Source organism: Narcine bancroftii, chromosome 9 (assembly GCF_036971445.1).
Source record: "Narcine bancroftii isolate sNarBan1 chromosome 9, sNarBan1.hap1, whole genome shotgun sequence".
Classification (NCBI taxonomy): Eukaryota; Metazoa; Chordata; class Chondrichthyes; order Torpediniformes; family Narcinidae; genus Narcine; species Narcine bancroftii.
Window position 1 is genome coordinate 45,924,660 of NC_091477.1, and position 23,819 is coordinate 45,948,478.

The 23,819-nt window shown below is 41.2% G+C and overlaps 1 protein-coding gene across 5 annotated transcripts in view; it reads right to left on the bottom strand.

The window, feature by feature from the left end:
* The window catches only part of LOC138743489 (eukaryotic peptide chain release factor subunit 1), a 69,580-nt gene extending 54,367 nt beyond the window's left edge, over nt 1-15,213 (bottom strand). The window contains exons 1-3 of one of the 5 annotated variants that reach the window (XM_069898951.1): nt 14,996-15,197; nt 12,688-12,813; nt 9,663-9,775 (exon numbers count right to left, since the gene is read on the bottom strand). In XM_069898951.1, coding sequence (XP_069755052.1) covers nt 9,663-9,748 — 86 coding nt within the window. In that variant the 5' untranslated portion in view covers nt 9,749-9,775; nt 12,688-12,813; nt 14,996-15,197. Of the gene's footprint in view, nt 1-9,662; nt 10,001-12,687; nt 12,814-14,956 lie in introns of those variants that run through there. The other 4 variants (XM_069898950.1, XM_069898949.1, XM_069898953.1 and 1 more) reach the window with 4 other exon arrangements.
* Between the last annotated feature and the right edge of the window lie 8,606 nt (nt 15,214-23,819).

The following is a 23,819-nucleotide window of genomic DNA, read 5'->3' on the forward strand; positions in this document are numbered from 1 at the left end:
CCCCTCTCAATGACATGATTTAATGTCCAACCCTTCAAGACAGCACCTTGACAATGCACCATCCTCCTCCAGCATTAGAATAGAAACTACGATGATTGTATGCTACTAGGCATTTTTACATAGCTGCTGAAGAGCAGAAAATTGCCTGAAATTTTCCACTCTGGTGGCAGTGTAAAAATGTCGAGATGGAATTTATTATGTAAATTCCATCCTGTAATTTTTCCACTGGGACTCCTACACATTTTTACAGGGTGGCTTTAGTGTAAAATGATCACAGCCACTCCGTAAGAAACAAGCCTAATGTATATGACATTCCCCTCTGATAAACTCCATGACACAGGAAGGGTGTGAAAAAATGCCCCTGCGTAAACGACCACATCCGGACACACCAGAGGCAAGTAGGCTTATTTTTTTTTCGGAATAATTTGAAGTTTCCATCTAAGAATGCCAATAGATTCAAGTGCACTTTGCTCACCGCCTTTGTAACCAAAGGCAATGAGGCTGTGAAGGAGCCACATAGAGAATGTTCAAAGTACATATATGACATTACACACATAGTAAAAGCACACCAAAATGCTGGAGGAACTCAGTCAGCCTTTCAGCATCCATAGGAGTCAAAGATACAAGGCCTGAGCACTTCAAGGAATAAGCAGAATGAGCAAAAAAAAACCCCAGGAAATCTCAGAATATAAACAGTGCTGGCTGAGGGAGAATTGATTAGGTCTGTGCAAAAGGAGACAGGGAAAACAGAGGCAGAGGTTGGGGAGGGGGGGGAAGGTGAAGGAGGAATAAGAGACGGGCAGTTTTTAAACAAAAACCAGAGAACTCTATATTAATGCCATCCGGTTGGAGAGTGCCCAGTCAGAAGATGGTGTTGATTCCCCCAATTTGCGAGGAGTTTCTGTCTGGTAGCACACAAAACCATGGACAGACATGTCAGCAAGAGAATGAATGGGATGGGGAACTGAAATAGGTTGCCTCTAAGAGATCTAGCTGTTGTGAAGGACGGAGCCAAAGTGATCAACAAAGTGATCTCCCAGTCTGATTGCAATAGCGTCAATCTTCCAGTGGCCACCCATTTCAATCCACCTTCCCATTCCCTTGTTGACATATCTGTCCAAGGTCTCATTCCCTGTCAGACTGAGATCACGCACAAATTGGAGGAATAACACCTCATCTTTCAACTGGATTGCATTATTATTGACTTCTCTGGCTTTCATTAAAAACCACCCAATCCCCCAACTTCTTCCCCCAGCTAGGTCTCTCGGACTTTCCTTTCACACAATCAATTCTCACCTCTACCTTTTGTTGATCTGGATAACAGTACTGTCTGTATTCTGAGATTTCCTGTTTTTTGCTCATTCTGTTTATTCCTTGAAGGGCTCAGGCCTGAAACATCAGCAATACATCTTTGTCACCGATAGACGCTGAAAGATCAGTTGTGTTTCTCTAGCATTTCAGTGTGTTTTTACAACAATCCCAGCCTCTGCAGACTTTTATGTTTCACTCTTGACCTCATATACAACCCTGTGAGATTCTTTTTCCTGCAGGCCATGCGTAATTTCTACCAATCGATAACTGTACACTTCAAGAAAAACTAAACAAAAAATCTAAATTAAGAAATAAATGTAAATGAACTTTCTATGCAGTATAAAAAAAATTCAGCAATAAATAAAGTGCAAAGCAAGAGTCCTTAAATCAGTCTTTAATTGAATTTGCTATTTAGGAGTCTGATGGTGGAGGGGTAGCAACTGTTCCTGAACCTGGATGGTGCCATAAGAGTTTTACCACATCTCTTTCCTGATGGCAGCACAAATGCAGCTACTTTGCAAAAAAAACATGGCCTTCATCCAGTCTGGCTATCCAATGCCACATGGAAACCAGGATGTTTCTCTGATTAGCAGCAAATATTATTGGATGAGAGTAGCCTCAAAATATTCTGAGAGAGGATACTGAAAACTAGTCTAAATTAGTCCTCGAGGTTGGAGGGGGGGGGGGGGGGTGCAGAATGGAGATAGTTTAGAGACAGAAAAGATTAACAGTATCACAGTACAAGGTTCAAGATCACACCTAATGTCACACACTGGTGAGTACATAAACAAGACAGTACTTGAATAGGAACACAAAAGTCTGCAGTCACAGTGATTGAAGTAAAATGCAATGCTGGAGAAACTCAGTAGGTCAAACAATATACTTTAGAGAGCAAAGATATATATCCTTCACCAAGCTATGGACAAATGTGGGCAGGCGCTTGGACAAAAACAGTTTTGGGGAGGGGAAAAAGAGAGAAACAGTCTCACAGCCAGGAAGTAATCAGTGGAAAAGGGAGGGAGGGCACACCAGCAAGCACAGGAAGGAGGGATAGCTCTGTAAATGGAGAGGAAAGGGGGTGGAGAACTGGAGGAAAGAAGACAGAAGGATGAAGAAGAGAGAGGATGAACAGGGAGTACACTTAGCAGAAACCCATCAGGCTGGACAATGCCAAAATTGTGTGGAGCTCCTCCTATTTACAGGTGGTCTTGGGGCCCTAAACAGTCTTGAATATGATTTACAATACTTGAATAGGATACCAATGAAATCACTAATTTTACTGCAGCAAAATTTGTTCCTGATAGAAAAATAGATAGAGATAGAAAAATAAATAGAGAAATAGCTTGAGAAGGATACCAACTCCCTACAAAGGGATAATAGGTTGTGTACAAAATAATGATGGATGGAGTGTAATGTGAAGAAAAGTAAAGCTATCTACTTTGAAATGATGGAAAACAAAATTATTTGAATAGTTTGTGGCAGTTAAAACAGTCCCATAATAAAACAGAAAACACAAGAAAATAGTAGGCCTTGAGCTGACTCCACTGTTCAAAATAATTTATCTGCACCAGTGCCACATTCCCAACTCTCAATACCCTGTCTTACAAACATATTTATTTCAACTGTAAATTCTTTAATGATCTAGCCACCATAACTCTCATGGATAGAGAATTCCAAAATTCATGGCAAGAAGAAATTTCCAAGTTCCTGTTCTAAATGAACAGTCCTTTATTTTGAAATTACATGCCCTCATTCCAGACTCCCCCACTATTGAAAACATTCTAACATCTCTCAAGCACTCTTAGGATATCTATCAATAATACCCCTCATTCTTTTAAACTTTAAACAATGCAGATCCAATCTTGTTGTCTTGACAAGACAATCCCCTTACCCCCATGAATTAGCCTGGCAATCTCTTTGGGCTCTCAACAATGCTACTACATCCTTGAAGGTAAAGGTAAATAATATTATGCACAAGTATCAAGAAAAAGAGGGTCTACAGATCCAGGAAATCCAATTATGACAAGGTATTTGGGAGACATTCCTTTATTGGCCGACATGCAGAGCAAGATCAGAATGTGGAGAATTATGAAAAATTGTCCATAACTGTATACATTTCTGGTTATCAAATTACAAAAGGAACAGGAACAAGGACAAGGATACTATCACATCAGATGAATTATATTAAAGGATCAGCTTGTTTTCCTTTACAACAGGAAGAGAAGGGATATTTTAGATATGAGGCACTTAACCATAATAAAAGCTAATTTATTGGAATGTTCATGAGGGATTTTGGCAAGAAATTTAAGAGTACAATTTCTTGGAGAAAAAAAATTGGCTACATATTTGTTAGAGGCTTACAAGACCTTGATGGGTTTAGATGAGGTAATTAACGGTTTTCATCGGTGGGCAGCAGGACAAGGAGGAAAATAAAAGGAGGCACAAGGCTGCTACTGCAGAAAGGAAATCTTTAATATCAGATGGCAAACCAGGTCAGTCACAGCTTTCAAAAAGTAAATGCCCAAAATTTCATTCCAGATAATTCTCAGCATATCAAGGATAACCTCAAGCTCCACAAATTTAGGTTCGTACTAGAATAGTTAAGCTAGCAACTTCAAGCTTTTTCCTATTTTCTTATCCAATTCCACATTTTCTTATCCATCTCCACATTCCCAAGTACTTGCATTTCGGTTGAATTAAGTGTTCATAATGTACCACAGTATATTTGGCGCCATGGTTGGTATAGCGGTTAGCCCAATGCCTTTTCAGTGCCAGCTATCGGGACGGTGGTTCCAATCCCATGCTATCTGCAAGGAATTTGTATATTTTCCCCGTGGGCTCCTATTTCCTCCCATCATTCAAAACGTATTGGGTGGCACAGACTTGTGGGCCAAAATGGCCTGTCTAATTTAAAATTTCTGGTTTTACTTCTTCTAAGAATGAAAAATCATTGAACAGGAATGGTTCAGGGACATTTCCAGGGCAGAGCAAGGAAAGAGTTAATTCGAGCAGTTGGATGTTTGTGTATAGTTTATAAACACTAGCACTAATCAGCTGGGTTAAATGGCTTGTTTGTGTTGTAAATTGTGCAGAACAAGGTCACCTTCCTTCCAAGGATGAATAGCTCATTTTTGGAAAAAGTTTATCCTAACAATCCAGTCCTCCTAGCAAAACTTACCTGTCTTGTCACTTTTCTGAACAAGCCACCAATGTTTGAGTATCTTCACACCTGGGCATAAGATTCTAAACCAGTCTTATCAGATCCCTACTCAAAGCATGCACTTTACTGTTTTGGCTGCAGAGTATTCTGATTGCTTTGATAATTGCTGGTCCAAAGTTAATATATTCAACATGGAACAATTTCACTGAAAGCTTTTTATCAACTAACAAGCTCCAGAAGTCTTTTCTTTTGCTGGATTGCCCAGAATTTTGCTGCAGAAAATTAAAGCCACCAGCTTTTACCTGATTCAGCATTTTATTAGAGAAACATTACATTAATTGGACAGCATACATTTGTAAAATTCCTCAGCCAAATACATGATCATTGCCTCCAACCACGTAACTAATTTTGTTTAAATGGTATCACAAGAAACAAAAACATTGGCCAGTTTTTATATTTCAATTCCTATTACTTTATGTCAGCAGTTGTTGACAGGAAGACCAGGAAGGTTCTATCCTATTAGAAGTTACATAGATATACAGTAGAACTGCAATTATCCAAAATAGTCAGGAAAAATTTCATAATGTTATTTTTCAGATAACTGATCATTTTTAAAAAACCAGCCCAGTAGCAACAGCAACTCACTTGTCAGTGTTTGAACAACCAACAAGGCTTTTTAAGCATGAAATAATGTTTAATTCTCACCAAAAAAAAACCTGAACAAATTAAGATAAATCCAACAACAAAAACTCAAAATTCTACTCCGAGGTTTTTCCAAAATTCAAAAAAATTTTTCAACCTGTGAGGTCAGTTCGGCTCTGAAAAAAATTCAGATAACTGAAGATTTTTGACCATTTTGGATAACCTCATTTATCCAAAAATTTTCAGAGGCAAAATTACATAATTTGGCTTCAAAATTTTTCAGATAAATTAGGATTTCAGAAATCAATTATCTAAAAAAAATTTCAGAGTCCAAAAATTTTTGGATAACTAAGGATTTTGGATAATCCAAGTCATCCTGTATTTGCTATGCTCAGGTACATTATATGATTGAACAATCCAGCTGACAAAAGGCATATGCTTTTCATAAATTACATAATGTCAGGGACATCAGGTAACAACTATGACCATATCTACTGGGACTTAAATTCAACAGCCTCAAAGTTGTTTGGTTAATTTTGCCAAGAAAAATCTAAACAAAGCAGTGGGGAAAAACACAAAGCAGTTGAAGTCCAAAAATCCGGACTGCTTGGGGATTGGGTCGGTCCAGATTTTACAGATTCTCAGCAGTTCTTTTAAAATTAAAATTTGAGGAGGAACAAAGAGATGAACGAGTAAATTTTGATACTTTATTCAATAGCAAATACAGCATGCTTCATTTATCAAAATGAGCAGTTTTAAAGAAAAATAAAGTCACTTGACAAAAAGCATGGTTGCTTGTTGCCACTGTGCACCTGTGGAGCTTATGCATGCACACACCAAATTTTAAAAGTTTGAGAGTTTTTGAGAAGTCCCTATTCTCGGGTGGTCTGGACTTCTACTATATTTACAGTAATGCAGATTAAAGGCAACTTGAGATGTGAGCGAACAAGGACTTTGAACATAAGAAATAGGACCAGGAGTCAGCCATCTGGCCCATTGAGCGTGCTCTATTATTTTAAAAAATCATAGCTGATCTGACCATGGACTCAGCTCCATTTGACTGACCGTTCCCCGTAAGCTTTAATTCCCCAATTATGTAAAAATCTGTCAAATATATTTAACAAGGCAGCCTCTTCTGCTTCCTTGGGCAGAGATAAATTGTCTGGGAAAAGCAAATCCTCCTCCTCTGTCCTAAATCTACAATCCCGAATTTTGAGGCTATATCCCATAGTTCTAGTATAACTACAATACTGCCTCTCTTAGTTATCCATTTCATAATTATGTTTCTATATGATTTGATCTTGGTCTACCAATTTCCAGCAAGTATATTTCAGAGTGTGGTGCAGATGCCAGCCTTAGATGAACCATATTATTATGACAATGATTGAATCTCGTGGACTCGACCTTATTTTTGCAAAATTCTAAGGGAGATTTAAGCCATGGCTCAATGTAAAAGTTTTCATCTTCATCCTCAAAATTCTTCATCTCACCCTTGCTCTTCAATCTTCCAAGATATTTTTCTCTTGAAATTTTGATTTCCTATTCAATTTGCCAACCATCATGAGCTTGCAACTGCCCAAATGATAATTACTTCCTCGATTTAACCAAACCTTTCATAACAGTTTTGGTCATTATGCACTAACACCATTTTTTTAATGACTCTCTTCTGCATTTTCATTTCTCAGAAGAGACTGGCTGCGTCCCTCAAAATCAATTCAAATAAAAATTCACTAGCTGCAAAACACTTTCATACAAATAAAGCAAAAGTAACAAGAACGTACAATACATGTCAAACGTCACCTTCTGTCCCATCAGAGTCAAACCTCAACAGTTCTTTGCGCTGTACAGCATACACTGTAATACAAATTGTCATAGGTCTGTATGGTAACAAATTAAATACCAGAGAAATTCACTCTATTGCTGATTCTGTCCAGAAAGAAAACACATACAGAAAATATTTTAAATAATCCCATGAAAAGAAACAGCCAGAGACATGCAAAAAAGCAGTAGTTTCACCCTACTGAATCGGAATTTTCCAGCATCATCATGGGGAAATGGCAGTTTACACAAAAATGCTGGAAAAGGTCAGCAAGCCATGCAGTGAAGATAAAGATAATAACCAATGTTTCAGGCCCGAGCCCTTCAACAAGGTACGAGCAAAAAGCAGACAGACACCTGAGTAAAATGACAGGGGGTGAAGCAAGGGGTACATGCAAGAGGTGAGGGTGCAACAGAAAAAAGCTGAGAAGTGATCATGGGAGGCAATGCCTGTCTCAATGGGAAGGAAGTGGAGACAGTGGAGGAGCTGAACGAAAGCCAGGTTGATGTTAATGCCACCTGATTGAAGAGTGCCCAGATGGAATAATTGCTCCTCCATTTTATTGATGGCCTTTGTTTGGCAGTGCTCAGGAATAGAACATGGAATTGAAATGGTCGGCCAGTGGGAAGATCCCCATCATAAATGCCATTATAATGAAAATAGTTGTTTTACTTATTTTTGTTGGATAGTTAGTGATTGATATTGACGTAAACTTCAAGTAAGCAATCAGTCGCATCAAAGACTTCAGGGGAGGTGCCAGGACAACAATCTTGCTTTCAATTTCAATAAGATTCCACCTGCATTGAATTCGCCCATCGTTATTGAATGAAGAACTACCGGGACCAATGCCTGAAGAGGGCACACAAAATCAGTGAACTGGTGCGGACTCGAAAGGCCAACATGGCCTGTTCCCGCACCGTAAATGGTTATATGGTTATTGCTGCAGAGAGAGAGGAGGTATTCGTCGAAAAGATCTCCAACTTTGCATCCAGTCTCTTTGATGTAGAGAAGGCCACAACAGGAGCACTGGATACAGTAGAGAACCCCGCAGATTTAATCGCTTGGAAGTACTGTGGGGCCCTAAATGGTGGTGAAGGAGGTGGTGTGGGTGCAAGCGTGGCAATTCCTGCAGTCACAGGGGTAGGCATCAAGGGGACATTAGTGGGAAGGGATGAGGGAGTCATGGAGGAAGCAGCCCTTGCAAATGGTGGAGAAGTGTCTGGTGGTGTGAACCTGTAGTTAACGAAAATTGGGGAGGCTGACACATCAGACATAGAGAGTGGTAGGTGAGGACAAGGGGAATCTTGTCCTTGTTGCATCTAGGTCCAGGGCAGATGTGTGCAGAATCAGGCAAAGGTTGACTTGATAATGGAGGACAGAGCTATTTTTTTTGGAGGGCATCTCAGATAACCTAGAATGGAAAATCTCAATCTAGTAGCAGAGGTCACCCAGACTGAGGAATAGAGGGAAAGGAACAGAAACCATAAAGGGAACAGTGTGTTAAGAGGTGTCATTGAGGTAATTGTGGTGCTTTGTAGCAAACATCTGTGGAATGTCTGTAGCTTTAAGAGGTGCTGGGCATTTCTGCTGATGATGAATCTTTGTCAGCCTTACAGTAGACGAAAGGAAATTCTTTGTAATATTACATTGTTGGAGAAAGAGATGGAGAAACGTGAGATCTGCATTGATCACACATTACTTCTTGTACTGGAGACATGATGCAATCAAGTCAGAAGTTCACAGTAGACCAGAACCCATCTTCCTCCTCCTCCACTGCTTGACAACTGGCCAAATAGAATGACTGCAGCAAGAACTATGCAGGACATTTCAACTGACTCAATTTCTCTTTTTATTCATATTCACAATGCACCCAAGTTTTTTTTTCCAAAAATCCACACTTCAACCTCAGTAGTACCAAAAGCAATTGTTTCAATTAGAAGATCATTGTAGTAAAACTGAGTTTCGGATCTTTCTGGCTACTCATTTGACAATGGTGTGAAATACAAGCTAACAGAATTACCAACTTAAAAAGCATCAACACAAACTCTTAATAATCACTTGATTTCCCAGATTGTTTGCCCAATTCCTTTCAAATAATCAAATCTAATTACCACACATGAATGAATAACCTATGAACTATCAATCAGAAAAATATTTGTAACCCTGTTTTCCCAAAGTTGAAATACTTTATAAGCCCATTATACCATCCCTTATGACTTGCTAACCGCATCAGTAGGCAACTGGGAGAGTCAGTGTTATACAAGCATTCGTGATCAGCAAGTGCTCCCAATCACTTCCTCCCAAAAGCAGTCTCAGCCTGTGAGAAACGAAGGTGGTTAATGAAAGCTAACTTATTATATTCTCATTTAGTCTACCAAGCACAAACCTTAACAAGAGATATTTCTTCTCCATTCTCAAGAGATTTCAAAGATCTTTTTCAGCTTCAGATAGAGCGTGTAATAAAAAGCCCCACTCACTTCAAAATGCAACCTACAAGGTGCAATGACTGTATTTTGTGACTACAGAGTACCAGTAAAGGAAGAGTCTAAAACATCTAGGCATGAGCACAAGGGTGAGTGGATCCCGAAGGAAGTTGGCGCAAGGTGGGAGCGCTCACTCAGACCCATTTTGTGACAAGTGGTTGCACTGGTGACCATCCCGCCCTATTTCCAGTCCATATGCCCCACGTCCTCGCCCCGAGGGTGGGGTTGCAGGGCCAGCTGTGCTCACCCTCTGGCGGCCTCCAGGCTCTTGATGAGTTTCTTGATCTTCCAGATCTCCACGTTCCTGTCGGCTGCGCTCGGGTCATCCGCCATTTTCTACTCGTGGTGCTGCTGCTCCAGCTGCGCTCGGCGGGGGAGGGGAAGGGGAGGGGGGAAGAGAGAGAGAGAGAGACGGGGAGTGAGAGACTGGTTCCCCCCCCCCCCCTCTCCTCACACACACCCAACGCTCCAATAGCACGGAACGGTACACACAGCAGCCGCCGCTCCGCTCGCCCCTTCTCCGTCTCACGTCGCTCACTCCGACTCAGCCCCCGCTCTCCGCCCCTGACGTCAGGCACCGGCTCTCTCGCGCGCGTGTGCGCGCCAATCTCACATGGATCGCTCGCGGACGTCACCGCCAGCATCGCCGCCGACCATTCGTTCCGCCCGCGTGCAAGTCGCCGACTAAGACCCTCCCCGATTGGCCCGGGCGCGCCTCACGGGAACGGGGCGGGACCCTTGGCATGATGGGAATTGTAGTTCCTCTACCCTCTTCCTGGTTGACATGTTCCGCAGTTTAAAGCGCCATTATATTGGCAACGCAAACCAGTTTTCCCCTTATTCTCTTCTGGTCAAAACAAGCCTGCTTTTATCACAGCGACTTTCTTGTTTAAGATCACATATACGGCTTGTTATATTAATTATTAGGAATTGTTTTCACTAACTCATCTGACAAGACACAGGATTATCTCCAAATATTAAAACATTAGATGTAAAATCTCTGCACAAGCTATGAGCACTGCATGGAAGCAGGCCCTTCAGCCCGACACTTCCATGCCAACCTTGTCCAGATGTCCATCCCAGAATATTAAGTATCGTACTGAGTTGAGATGAATGCCTCGATCAAGATTCAAGATTCAATTTATTGTCATGTAATAGAGACATTGCAATATTACTCAAAATTTGATTTCTGCCATAGATTCGCCATCGGCAGAAATTGCCTCAAGCGCCTCTTACAGTCAGAGGAAGAGAAGGAAACGAGAGACCCCAGAGTCACTGAGTGTCCGTGGAGTTTCCTCCTGCAGCCCAGCCACACAAAGTCTAGTCCAAGTCATCAGCAGCTTGAGCTCTTGATCTGAGCCTCCAAAATGACCAGGAAATCTTTAATGCCCTGGGCACCCTCTCATGTCCCAGTTCTGGTACCCCTCCAGCAGTCTGCAGCCTGGTATGAATCCCTTAACCGCAGTCATCAGCAGAAGGCCTGGGTTCCTCGCCTCAAGTTTCCAACAGCCCTCCACCTATGTATTCTTCGGCCTCAGAGTCCTTCAGAGGAGATACCGTTGTGGTCACTGTCGGTCATCTCCTTTGCTTCTCCCTCTCGAACAGGGGGGTGGGGGTTGTTCTCCACATTTTCTAGTACCCCTTGCCAGTCCTCTGCTTCCCCAGAATCTGCAACCCCTTGTGGATGCTGCAGATCATAAGCACTACTATCGTGGGCACAGACCCCACGGTTGCAGTATTTAAAAATAAAATCATGATTCCATTTACAGGCGTTTAAACCCTGTACAGGAGAAATCTGCAGAGATTTATCCTGGAGCACCCACTTCAATGCAATGACCACATGCTCATCCATTTACCTCAGAAACCTACGGAAATTTGACATGTCCCCAGCAACTCTTAACAATGATGGGGCACCATTGAAAGCATCCTATCAGGTGCATTTCTGCATGGTATGGGAACTGCTCTGCCTAAGATGACAAGAAGCTGCAGAGGACTGTGAATGTGATTTAGGCCATCACACCCCATCCCCCTCCCTCTATCTATAACTCCCACTTAGAAAAGATAAATCCCACCCCACCGCAGTCTCTTCACACTCTTCCTGACAAGAAGATTCTCAAAGAATGAGATCATGAAACGCCAGATTCAAGAGAAGTTTTGTTCCTCCCACTATCAGACTCCTGAATGAACCTCACAACAGTAAAATCATTTTACCTTTGCTCTGTATCAACTGTAACTCTGTTATTTCCCTCCCCACCCCTTCTAACTCTGCACTTTTCTACTGTCTTACATCTACTATGTAGATATCCACTCATTTGGTTGAAAAACCACCTTGACTACTGTATCTTTGATGCATGTGACAATAAATTTGAAATTGAAATAAGAACATTGGGCATGGAGGGAGGGGCTGTTTAAAACAATACTTAAGCTAAATTTTAGGAGGGTGAAGCAACAGAAATTGTTGTAGGCTCCATGATATTTGAATCCTCAAATTCTTTATTTATTCTACTTGAGACAGGCACTGGTGACCATCCCGCCCTATTTCCAGTGGAAATCTGGAAGGTGATGGGGGAATACTGTCTCATCATGAATGAGAGAGTTTTGACATTGTGTTTGGGTCACAGCTTCAGTTTGGTAGCCTCTGCACATCAGAAACACATTGACTTTCAAAGAACTGACATTGTGAAAGATGTTGTGAAACTCTCAACTCCTGCTTTCTTTGTCTCTCTCGTGATTGTTATGTTGTTGTCATTTCCAGCACAGCTGATTGCCACCTATGATGAGTTATTGTACACTGCAAGGTTAATGTAGTTACTGTTTTTACATCAACCCTTCAGTTGTAAAAGTGGTCATAAGTGTAGCTGTATAAAATCATCCATTTTACACTCCAACAATTCTTCCACACATAATGAATGTGTTCAAAGATTCAATTTCTCTTCACCTTCTCCCATCAAAACCACTGTTTTCTGAGGTCCTAATCCTCAAAGATTTTGCCTGTCATTTCAAACTTTCTCCAGCTCTGAACCCTCATATTTTGGTGCCAATATAGAGCAGCACACTTACAGCACCAATGATCCTGGTTCAAATCCACCCGCCCACAAGGAATTTGTACATTTTTCCCAGTATCGTGTATGTTTCCTCTGGATCCTCCGGTTTCCTCCCACATTCCAAAGACTTACTGCATTAGTTGGTTAATTGGTCACATGGGTGTATACAGGTGATGCGGGCCCATGTGGAAGAATTGCTGAAGGAGTGTAAAATTTAGAGATATTTACCTTGGGTTTGTATTAATGACGATGCCTCCTGCTGTCTGGCCTCTAAGCTCTAGAATTCCTTTCCCAAACCTCCTTGTATCGCTCTTCTCCTTTGGCACAACCCTTACAGGCCCATTCTTTCTGCACCTTTTGGTTAGATATCAGATTTATTGTCAGAGTTCATACAATCCTGAGATTCCTTTTTTCTGCAAGCGAGACAGAATTACCACTCATTGGTAGTGCAAAAAAACTGCACAGTGGACACATGTAAGCAAATAAAGAACTGTAAACAGATAATGAATGTAAACAAATTCTGCAATACAGAGAGAATTTAAAAAATCAATAAAGTGCACAAGTGAGAGTCCTTAAATGAGTCCCTGATTAAGTGTGTTGTTGAGGAGTATGATGGTGGAGGGGTAGCAGCTGTTCCTGAACCTGGTGGTGTGAGTCTTGTGGCACCTATACCTCTTTCCTGATGGCAGCAGCGAGAACAGAGCATGTACAGGGTGGTTGGATCCTTGCTGCTGCTCTTCGATGTCAGTGTTCCCTGTAAATGTTCTCGATAGAGGGGAGAACTATCTATGCAATGTCCTGGGCTGTGTCCACTACATTTTGGAGGGCTTTACACTCAGGGATATTGGTGTTCCCATACCAGACCATGATGCAGTCGGTCAGCACACTTTCACCACACATCTGTAGAAATATGCCAGGTTTTCTGGAGTCATAAAATCAATATCCATTTTAAATGGAACCAAATCAAATGTTGCCAAATACAATACTTCCATGACGTATCTTTGAATGTCACTTTGTTAAAGATGTTATACAAATGCAAGATATGGTTAAGTTGTTGGATTTAAATCTGAGTACACATGTTCAAACGTAATGATGGCATTTAGAAGAATCTGCATTTATCTTAGCTAATCTGGAAACTGATATCCCAGTGTGACAAAGGATAACTGATGTGCATGGACAAGGTTACAAAAGTGAACCTTGACACATTTTGTGATGGTATGAGCAAAGGATTAGTTCAACTCAGGATCACAAAAAAAGCCAAAATGCTGGAGGAAATCAGTCAGACCCACAGAGTCAATAGGAGGTAAAGATATTAGTGATGTTTCAGGCCTGAGCCCTTCCTCAAGCTATGTGAAAAAAGACAAGTGTCTAAATTAAAGACTGGGAAAGAAAGGAGGAAGAATGGAAGGGGGAGGAGTACAGAACAACAGACAAAAGGAAAGGTGAGAATTGATTTTGGGACATGGCTCTGTGAAAGGAGACAGAGGGAAAAGGGAGAAGGGACAGACAGAGACAGAGAGACAAATAGACAGAGAGTAGAGAGAGTGAAAGAAGGAGACAGGGGGAAGAAGATGGGGGGGGGCAGTGAGCAGGTGTTTTCTACAGAAACCAGAGAAGGCAATGTTAATGCCATCTGGTTGGAGGGTGCCCAGGCAGAAGGCGAGCTGTTGTTCCTCCAATTTGCGTGTGGTCTTAGAATGGCAGTGCACGAGACCATGGACACACTTATCAGCAAGGGAATGGGGTGGGGAAATGAAATGGGTGGTCACTGGGAGACCCAAGCTATTGTGGCAGGTGGAGCCGAGGTGCTCAATGAAGCAAACTCACAGTCTGCAACCAGTCTCTCTAATGGAGAAGAGACCACACACCGGATGAAATAAATGAGTGCAGATTTATTAAGTGAAGTGTTGCTTCACATGGAAGGACTGTTTGGGGTCCTGAATGGTGTTGTGGGAGGAGTGGGTGCATCCATCATCTTCTGCATTCACAGGGGAGGGTGCCAAGGGGGTGATTGACGTGGATGAAGAAGTCACGATGGGAGTGGTGCCTGTGGAGGTGGAGAGGGGAACGTTATAATATATATATATATATCTTTGCCTCCTATGGATGCTGCGAGACCGGCTGAGTTCCTCCAGCATTTGTGTTTTAATTATAATAACAACGTCTGCAGATTTTCGTGTTTCACTCCTCTAAATAGTTCAGTTTTTCCAGAGATTTTTCTATCATGGCAAGCAGAATTGAACCATTACGAGGCACAGCTCTATCTTTTTATCTAATCCATAAGAAGATGACAAAAATGGCAATCCAACACAGGATCAAAACTTAACAACTGCCTTCCCAGTGTCAAGTTTACAATCTGCTATTACTTTAAAACTATAAGGGACAAGACTGGTCTTTTATACATGACCTCACAATGGTCACTGTGTTGCAGTTCTTCGATAACATCCAAGGTTGCCTGGAAATGACAAGGTCTTTTTGGCATCGAGCTGAAACTCACCTCTTCAAAGTTGTTCCTTTAATAATTTGAAAACTTTACCTCAGAAACAGAACGTTTTCAACTTTCAAATCATTTAGTCATGAACTAAGTAAAATTGCTACTTCGGTTGATTTTACATACTGTCTGATCCCCTCAAATATAAACACCATACAATAGTCTTCTTCTTGATGATGTATGGTGCTCCTCACAACTGACTCTTACATCCACACAAGAGATAGGTTGACATGCTGGTGTAACTCATGCTGCTTATACTGGGGCAATACAACTTAAAACCATATGAGATTGTGATATCATCACTACAGAATAATACTACCACATGACCAGGAGGTAATTAAAAGGAATTTTAAATTTGAAAAAAAATTAAATCAAATTGGCAATGAGATTAGCTCTTCAAGAGGTATCAATTCCATGAAGCATTAACAGTTTACATTAATATGGGTGAGATCATAAAATAATGTATTAAAGAATTATGAGGATACACTCCCAAATTATGGTCAGAACAAGAGTTAAATAGGAGAACATCAGAGAACCTGACCCTGCCACTTAAGTGACAATGTTAGGACACAGAAAATGCAGGAGCAAGATTGTTGGCCCTTGGTGGATTTGCCAGTTCCAAGACCCTTCCAAGGAAGGGAAGGGAGAAAGAATTCAATAGTAGTTAAGCAGGAAAATTAGAACTTAAAATGGAGATGAGAGATAACATGAGAATTTATTGTCATAGACAATAGGGTAGTACAGGGAGGTTCAAGAGCCTGATAGCGGTTGGAAAAAAAAACTTTTTAAACCTAGAGGCGCTGGACTTCTGGCTCCTGTACCATCTACCTGAAGGCAGCAGCAAGAAGTAGTAGTGGCCAGATTTATGGGGATCCTTTATGATGCTGACTCCCCTCCTGAGCCAGTATCTCACATAGATGTCATCAATGGATGAGGCATTGGTCTCCCTTCTTCACACCTCAATGTGCTGGCTCCAGAAGAGATCCTCCAATATGCAGATTCCCAGGAACTTGAAGGCACCAACCATTTCCACCACCATCCTATCAATGAAGCCAGGTGCATTGTCCCTTGGCCTCGCCTTCTTAGAGTCCATAATAAGTTCTTTGGTCTTGCTGACATTGAGAATAAGATTGTTGTCCTGGCACCACTCAACCATAAATTCTTAAATGTTCTGGTCAAACAGCTATGCAATACACTATTTCTATTTTCTAACTTTCCCTTATTCTGCTGACAACAGAAATGAGTTCTTGATTTTTAAAATAAATTTAAATTTAGACATGCAACAGGGTAACAGGCCATTTTAGCCCATGAGTCTGCGCCACCCAATTTACACCCCATTAACCTTTACCCCCGGTTCATTTCATTTGGAGCCATCTTGGTGACAAAATCGTGAATGTATTGGGAATAGAGCAGGGGACTGAGCATGCAGCCTTGAGATGGCCCGAGTTGATGGTCAGCATGGAGGAGAAGATGCAATGGAAGGCTGGTGTCCAATTAACATGCTGCAAGGGGTGCAATCAGATTTCAGATTTACTGTCAGAGAACATACCTGACATCACATACAACCCTGAGATTAATTTTTCCTGTGGTCGCGGCAGAATTACCACTAATTGGTGGTGCAAAAATAAACTGTAAACAGATAACAAATGTAAAGAAACTGAGAACAAAAAAGAAAATCAATAAAGTGCACAAGTCAGTTCTTAAATGAGTCTCTGATTGAGTTTGTTATTGAGGAGTCTGATGGTGGAGAGGTAGCAGCTGATCCTGAATCTGGTGGTGTGAGTCTTGTGGCACATCTGAGGCGAAGCTACTATTGTACATATTTGACATAGGTAAATAACATGACCTTTCCTGGTTGACCCTGCTCTCACTGGCCAGTTTGTGACTCCTCCCTTTTCTTCCCCATAAAGGCTGTCATGTCAGAAGCCTGCCCCCAGGTCAAGTCCAGGTCAGTGTGAACAACCATCACTTGCAAATAAAAAAGTTCAGTTTCGGCAACTTTATTGTGCATCAACCAATACCTCTTTCCTGACGGCAGCAGCGAGAACAGAGTGTGTTCTGGGTGGTGTGGGTCTTTGATGATTGCTGCTGCCCTCTGACGGCAGCATTCCCTGTAGATGTACTCAATAGGGGAGAGGGTTTTTCCTGTGTAAGAGAATATTAAAAATTCTCAGCAGTTCAGGCAGCAAAGTGACAAAGTGATTAGAGATTGATGACCTTTCATCATAACCAGCTACAAACTAAAAAGGCTGGCTTACCTGCACCTGTTGAAATCAAGCCTGAAGTTTATTATGTGATGCACCCCTTCTACCATTAAATGGCCTCCTGACTTCCATTACATCATTGCCATCTCACTGACTATCAACATGGGCACTCAGAGACTGCATGTTCCACTCCCTACATGCTTACATAATTGCTTAGCCCAAGGTCAACTCCAATGCAATCTATGAATTCACTGAGGGCATCACAGTTGTTGGCCGAATAACAGAAGGTGATGAGTGAGAATATAGAATGGCAATTGAGACTCTGGTTGGCCTGAACAACAAAGTTGCTCTCAATATCAGCAAGAGCAAAGGGCTTATTCGAGACTTGAGGAAGGGGAGACTGAGGGACAGACCACACACCTGTCTTCATTGATGGGATGGTGATCCTGGGAGAGCGATGGAGAGTGTTAGTACTTCCATATATTAGAAGTCCTCTCCTATAGTGAGCACATCAAAACAACCATGAGGAAAACAGACAAAGGCCTCTACTTTAAATGTAGTGCAAGAGAGAATAGGAGTGGCAGAGGCCTGAATGAGCAAAGTACAGTGATAGGAAACTTGATTAACAATGGAATAGTAAATCAGGAAATGAAACATGCATGATCTCTAAAGGGTCCAATGGGCTGAAATGGGTCCAAAAAACAAATGAGACAATAGAGGTGGAAGCAGATGGAATACTGTAATTCAGTCAATGGTTGAGAATGCTGCAAGTCAAACTGCTGCAAATTGTCAAGACTACAATTATCTCAGAATAAGTAGGAAAAGCCCAGGGCAAGTTACAAACTGCAGGATCCTGAGAGTGATCAATAAGATAAATGGGGTTAAACCAGAAAATCTGCAGATCCTGGGTCTCATGCAGAACACAAGTTCTGCGGGCCATGCAGCATCCATGAAAGTAAAGGGTAACCAACGTTTTGAGCCTGGGCTCTTTGTCAGGGGAAAGAATAGAAAAGCAGATTTTTTTTTTAAATGGTGAGAAGTCAGAAGGTATCAATCTTTAGAGGAAGCTGATTTTCCTGACACACAAACCACCTAAAGTTAACAGGCAAATGCAGCAAGTAATTAGTAAGGAAAATAGATTGTTAACCTTTAATGAAAAGGGATTTGAGATCAAGAACATACATGTATTACCAGGGTCCTATGCAACTGACAGCATGAGGAGCACTGTGCATGGGTTTGACCTTATTTGAGGAAGACAGAAGGAGTGCAACAAATGTTCACTAGACTAAAACCTGGAATGGTAAGGATTATACCATGAGGTAGGATTAAAGAGACTGCGTTCATCCAGTGGTGATAAGACAATCATATTCAAATGCTCAAAATTCTTGTGAAGCTTGACAATATTCCCTGTAATTCAAACCAATCAGCAAAAGGGTACAATAAGAGGCTGGCCACTTAAGACTGTGAGGACAAGAGATATCATAACCCAGAAGGTATTGATCTTTTAGAATTCTGTACCAAAGAGAATCAGTCATTCACTATATTCAAGATAGATATTTTTAAATAACAAGAGGAATATAGGAATATGGAATTTAGTGCAGGAAAGGGGTGCTTAGGCCAAAGATCAGATATGGAGAAGCACCTCCAACACATCCCAAAACATGATGTATGCAAAGGATGTGATAAGCCCAAAGCAGAATTCCACTATTTGTTCAGTCAGTAGATTCTGAATCTGTGGCTGACACTGCTGTGAAGCATAAAAATTGTGGTTCACTGTCATGCTGCACTCAAAGTCCAAGCTTTATGTCGCATGGTACTATGTAAATGATAGAAGCACCTTTCTCCTGGTGACATGGTCAATATTTCTCTCTCAACCTACACAACAACAACAAAAAAAGACTTTGTCAATTATTCCATGTATGCTTGGGAGAATTGACCACATTTGCCTCCATTTCAATGACGACATTTTATAAATTGTCATTGGCTCTAAAGTGCTTCAGGATTGACAAATTCTTTGATAAATATTGGTTTTCTTTTTGATCAAATTTTATCAATGACAGAACTTTTCATGAATTCAGAAACCTTGTTACATTTGTGGATATTACTGTCTACCTATTGGAAAAACTGGAGAAAATTTATTTAAGTTCAGAAAATCAAATTGTTTGTGTTTTTAGTAGTGATTTTAAGAGGAAGGCCACCCAACATAGACATACAGAAAAAAAATAATACTGTTATCGAGAGTTCGTCTTCAGTAATTGGTTCATCCATGGTTTCTGGTTGATAATGCACATGGATAGTCCATTAGAACACACTTGTCACCACATTTTCCAAAGAAGTCAGGAACAGACAATATTTATTCAGACCTACTGCTGAGTCATTGAATGTTGCCCAGTCCATCTTCTCCAGACAGTTACCCAGTTACCAAACCATTATTCTACCTCCCCAGACCATCTCTGCACAGTTTCATGATCTTCAGCTTCTGTCTGTGTGCAGAAAGGCGAAGCCCAGCCAGTGGGTCCGACGTTTCAAAGTGTGGGTATGGAATGGAGCAGTCAACATCCTTGCTGATTGTGTACCAGTGGTTGAGAGTGTTCGATCCCCTGGTATTGCAGGAGACTTGCTGGTAATAGTTTGGGAGGACCTTCTTTATTCCAGCCTGGTTGAAGTTCTCAATGAGGACTAAGAAGTCGGTAACATAGCAGAAGCACAACACTGTTACAGCAGCAGCAACCTGGGTTCAAATTTGCCACTGTCTATAAGGAGTTTGAACATTCTCCCCATCTCTGTGTAGGTTTCCTCTTGATACTCTAGTTTCCTCCCACCTTTCAAAACATATGAAGGTTGTAGGATAATTGACTTTAATTGGGCAGCAAGGGCTAATGGCCCAGAAAGGCCTGTTACTGCACTGTAGGTCTAAAAAAAGTAATCAGGATCCGCTGTATGGTGTTTGTTGATCATGGTGTGTTGATCCTGTAGCTAGATGCTTGCCTATAAAGGGATGGAGACAACAAAGGTGAATTCCCTCAGGAAGCAGAAGGATCTGCACTTCAACACCAATTCCAGACTACAAAGCTGACTCTAAAGTTGGCAAAAGACCTATCTTAGCAATGCAATGTCCAATAACTGGAAGAGCAATAATGAAGATGAGGCTTTGACTGTGAAACCCACAGGCCAAGAATGAATTAAACAAGTCTGAAAGGACACCAGTATCAAAAAGAAGTCAGGTTGCCCATTGTGGTCATTGTGGCATTGCGTAGGAGTAATGAAAGGAGATGATATTTTAGGCAGCAAGTCGAGATACAAATTACCAGCCCCCAAAGCAGATTAACAATTCCAAGTATGAAGAAGAATAGATAAGACCTCTCTTGGAGGCTGATCGTTATGACAGTGCTGTGGCGAGTACCTTTGCCTGGGGAAGGTGAGAGCAATCTGTTTGACCCACCAATAATAAGGTGGTATTAATTCTGGGAAAATGATCGCTGCAATTGCAAGCACTAACATATTCAGTCAACTGGCGAACTAACTTGAGAAATCTCAAGTGAATATTATTCTAAATTAATCCATTAGAAAATCAACTCAATCCCAGACGGATTGATAAATTGATAATCAGCACTCAGTTAGCATTATCTTTGTCATATAATTAATGTATTTATAACCATCATAATTCATTTCTTAGTTAACCACAGCTAATTACTGGCATTCCTTATGTTTATATTTAAGCATGATCAGCCTACACAACTCCCTCCGAGTTATTCTGTCTGACAATAATAGGGTATTTCAATCAGCATGCAACTTGCATACATTTTAATTTTGGATTGGGAAGAAATAGAGTCTAAAAATAAGAAATTGAACCAAACGATGCAAGCTAACACTGCAAGGCATCTTTCAGTTGGCAGTTAACCCCACATTCTTTCCTACAAAGTGAAGGGGATAAGGATTTGTCTGATCCCATGTCACATTGTTAAATTACCTTTCTTAGCCTTTTCCATGACCTGTACATTTTAAAAGATATTCACTTTGTCCAATTTCTTTTTCAAACTTTCCTGAATTCTGCAGTAAACAAAATTGTTAACATAACAAAGTAATCAAAGCTTCACATGATAACTGGGGCAGACTGATTTCTTATACTATTCTTCTTTCTTTCTTTGGCTTGTCTTCGCGGATGAAGATTTATGGAGGGGTATGTCCACGTCTGCTGCAGGCTCGTTGGTGACTGACAAGTCCGATGCGGGACAGGCAGGCACGGTTGCAAGGGAAAATTGGTTGGTTGGGGTTGGGTTTTTCCTCCTTTGTCTTTTGTCAGTGAGGTAGGCTCTGCGGTCTTCTTCAAAGGAGGTTGCAGCCCGCCGAACTGTGAGGCGCCAAGATGCACGGTTTGAGGCGAGATCAGCCCACTGGCAGTGGTCAATGTGGCAGGCACTAAGAGATTTCTTTAGGCAGTCCTTGTCTCGGTGGCCAGTGGAGAGCTCGCCATATAACATGATCTTGGGAAGGCAATGGTCCTCCATTCTGGAGACGTGACCCACCCAGCGCATTTGGGTCTTCAGCAGCGTGGATTCAATGCTTGCGGACTCTGCCAGCTTGAGTACTTCGATGTTGGTGATGAAGTCATTCCAATGAATGTTGAGGATGGAGCGGAGACAGCACTGATGGAAGTGTTCTAGGAGCCGTAGGTGATGTTGGTAGAGGACCCATGATTCAGAGCCGAACAGGAGCGTGGGTATGACAATGGCTCTGTACACGCTGATCTTTGTGTGTTTCTTCAGGTGATTGTTTTTCCAGACTCTTTTGTATAGTCTTCCAAAGGCGCTATTTGCCTTGGCGAGTCTCTTGTCTATCTCTTTGTCGATCCTTGCATCTGATGAAATGGTACAGCCGAGGTAGGTAAACTGGTTGACCGTTTTGAGTTCTCTGTGCCCGATGGAGATGTGGGGGGAGGGGCTGGTAGTCATGGTGGGGAGCTGGCTGATGGAGGACTTCAGTTTTCTTCAGGCTGACTTCCAAGCCGAACATTTTGGCAGTTTCCGCAAAACAGGACGTCATGCGCTGGAGAGCTGGCTCTGAATGGGCAACTAAAGCAGCATCATCTGCAAAGAGTAGTTCACGGACAAGTTGCTCTTGTGTCTTGGTGTGAGCTTGCAGGCGCCTCAGATTGAAGAGACTGCCATCCGTGCAGAACTGGATGTAAACAGGGTCTTCATTGTTGAGGTCTTTCATGGCTTGTTTCAGCATCATGCTGAAGAAGATAGTAAAGAGGGTTGGCGCGAGGACGCAGCCTTGCTTCATGCCGTTATCAATGGAGAACTAAAAATTAGCCCCTCGTCTTGCTTGCAGAGATTACACCATAACTACTTCGACAGAAGTAGTTATCAGTAATTAAAAGCATGTTGTATACCAGCATTGATGTCTTGCTCATGGGAACATATTAATGGAAGAAATGGAATGACAGCACAGAACAGGATCAAATTTTTTTTCAAATTGCTCTGAGAACCCAGCAGTGATAATTGCCCATTTTAGTTACACTTTCTTGGATTAGCCATGAACCTTAGGAGGTGACTTAAAACATTAACTAATTTTCTCTACACATTGAGGCTGCCTGACCTGCTCAATGCTCCCAGTGATTTCCTTCAAATATCTATGTTTATTGAATATTGTTGTTTTCCCTCAAAAATCTGCACAAGGTTATTTGACCTACAGGGAACCACTGTTAAACAACATTTATCACTCCCTTTGCATATCTAGAGAATAAAGTTTTAGACACAAGTTTTGAAGAGTGAAGTAAAGAATATGCTTTGTGAGAATGTGCTTTCTGAAAGGCTATTTTATATATATATATATATATATATATAAATTTATATTTATATGTAAATAATTATCTGACAAAGAATGATTCATGCTAATCTGTTCATCTGTTCCAATAAAATATTAGTCCTAACAAATTTTCAAAGTGGCTTAGAAAATATCCTATCTTCCTGAAAACTGTCAAGTGGTACAAGACAAGTGTGGTTTTAGAAAAACAGTTTTGGTGATCTTTTTACAATATTTCAAAGGAATTTGAATGGCAAACTATATTAGTTACATCACTGAAAGCCAAGTTATAAATCTGTCTCAGGCTCTGTACAGGCCACAAGAAGCCAGCAACTGTTTCAGTGTTATATATTGTGCCCTGCTGTTTGTTTATGTTCATGTTTTGCCCAGTGTAGGTTCATTCACCTGTTTCACAGTAATTAAATTTACAACACCGATTTCTACTCTTGTTTTGGCAGTGCAAACTAGATGCAGGTGATATATTATAAGATATGACTCTACTGTGACAAAGAAACCTTTTCTTCAACCACTGAATCCTTGATCATTTCTTAAGTCTCAAGCTGGTAAAAACAATGCCAATTTACAGTGGATTCAAGGTCCACTTCAAAGAGACCAAAAACACACTCCATTGAGAAAATCTCACGGCCAAAACATTGGTTACTCTTTACTTCTTATAGATGCTACGTGACCTGCTGATTGACTTAATGTGCTTTGCAGAAATATTATTAACATTTCCCAAAGCCATGAAGCAGAAATTTCTCGCCAAACTTTTCCCATTATGGCATCACTCTCTTTCTCCCTTGATTCACATTTAATACCTTGTAAAAGAAGTCTTTGTGAAGGTAAACTTTGGTGAA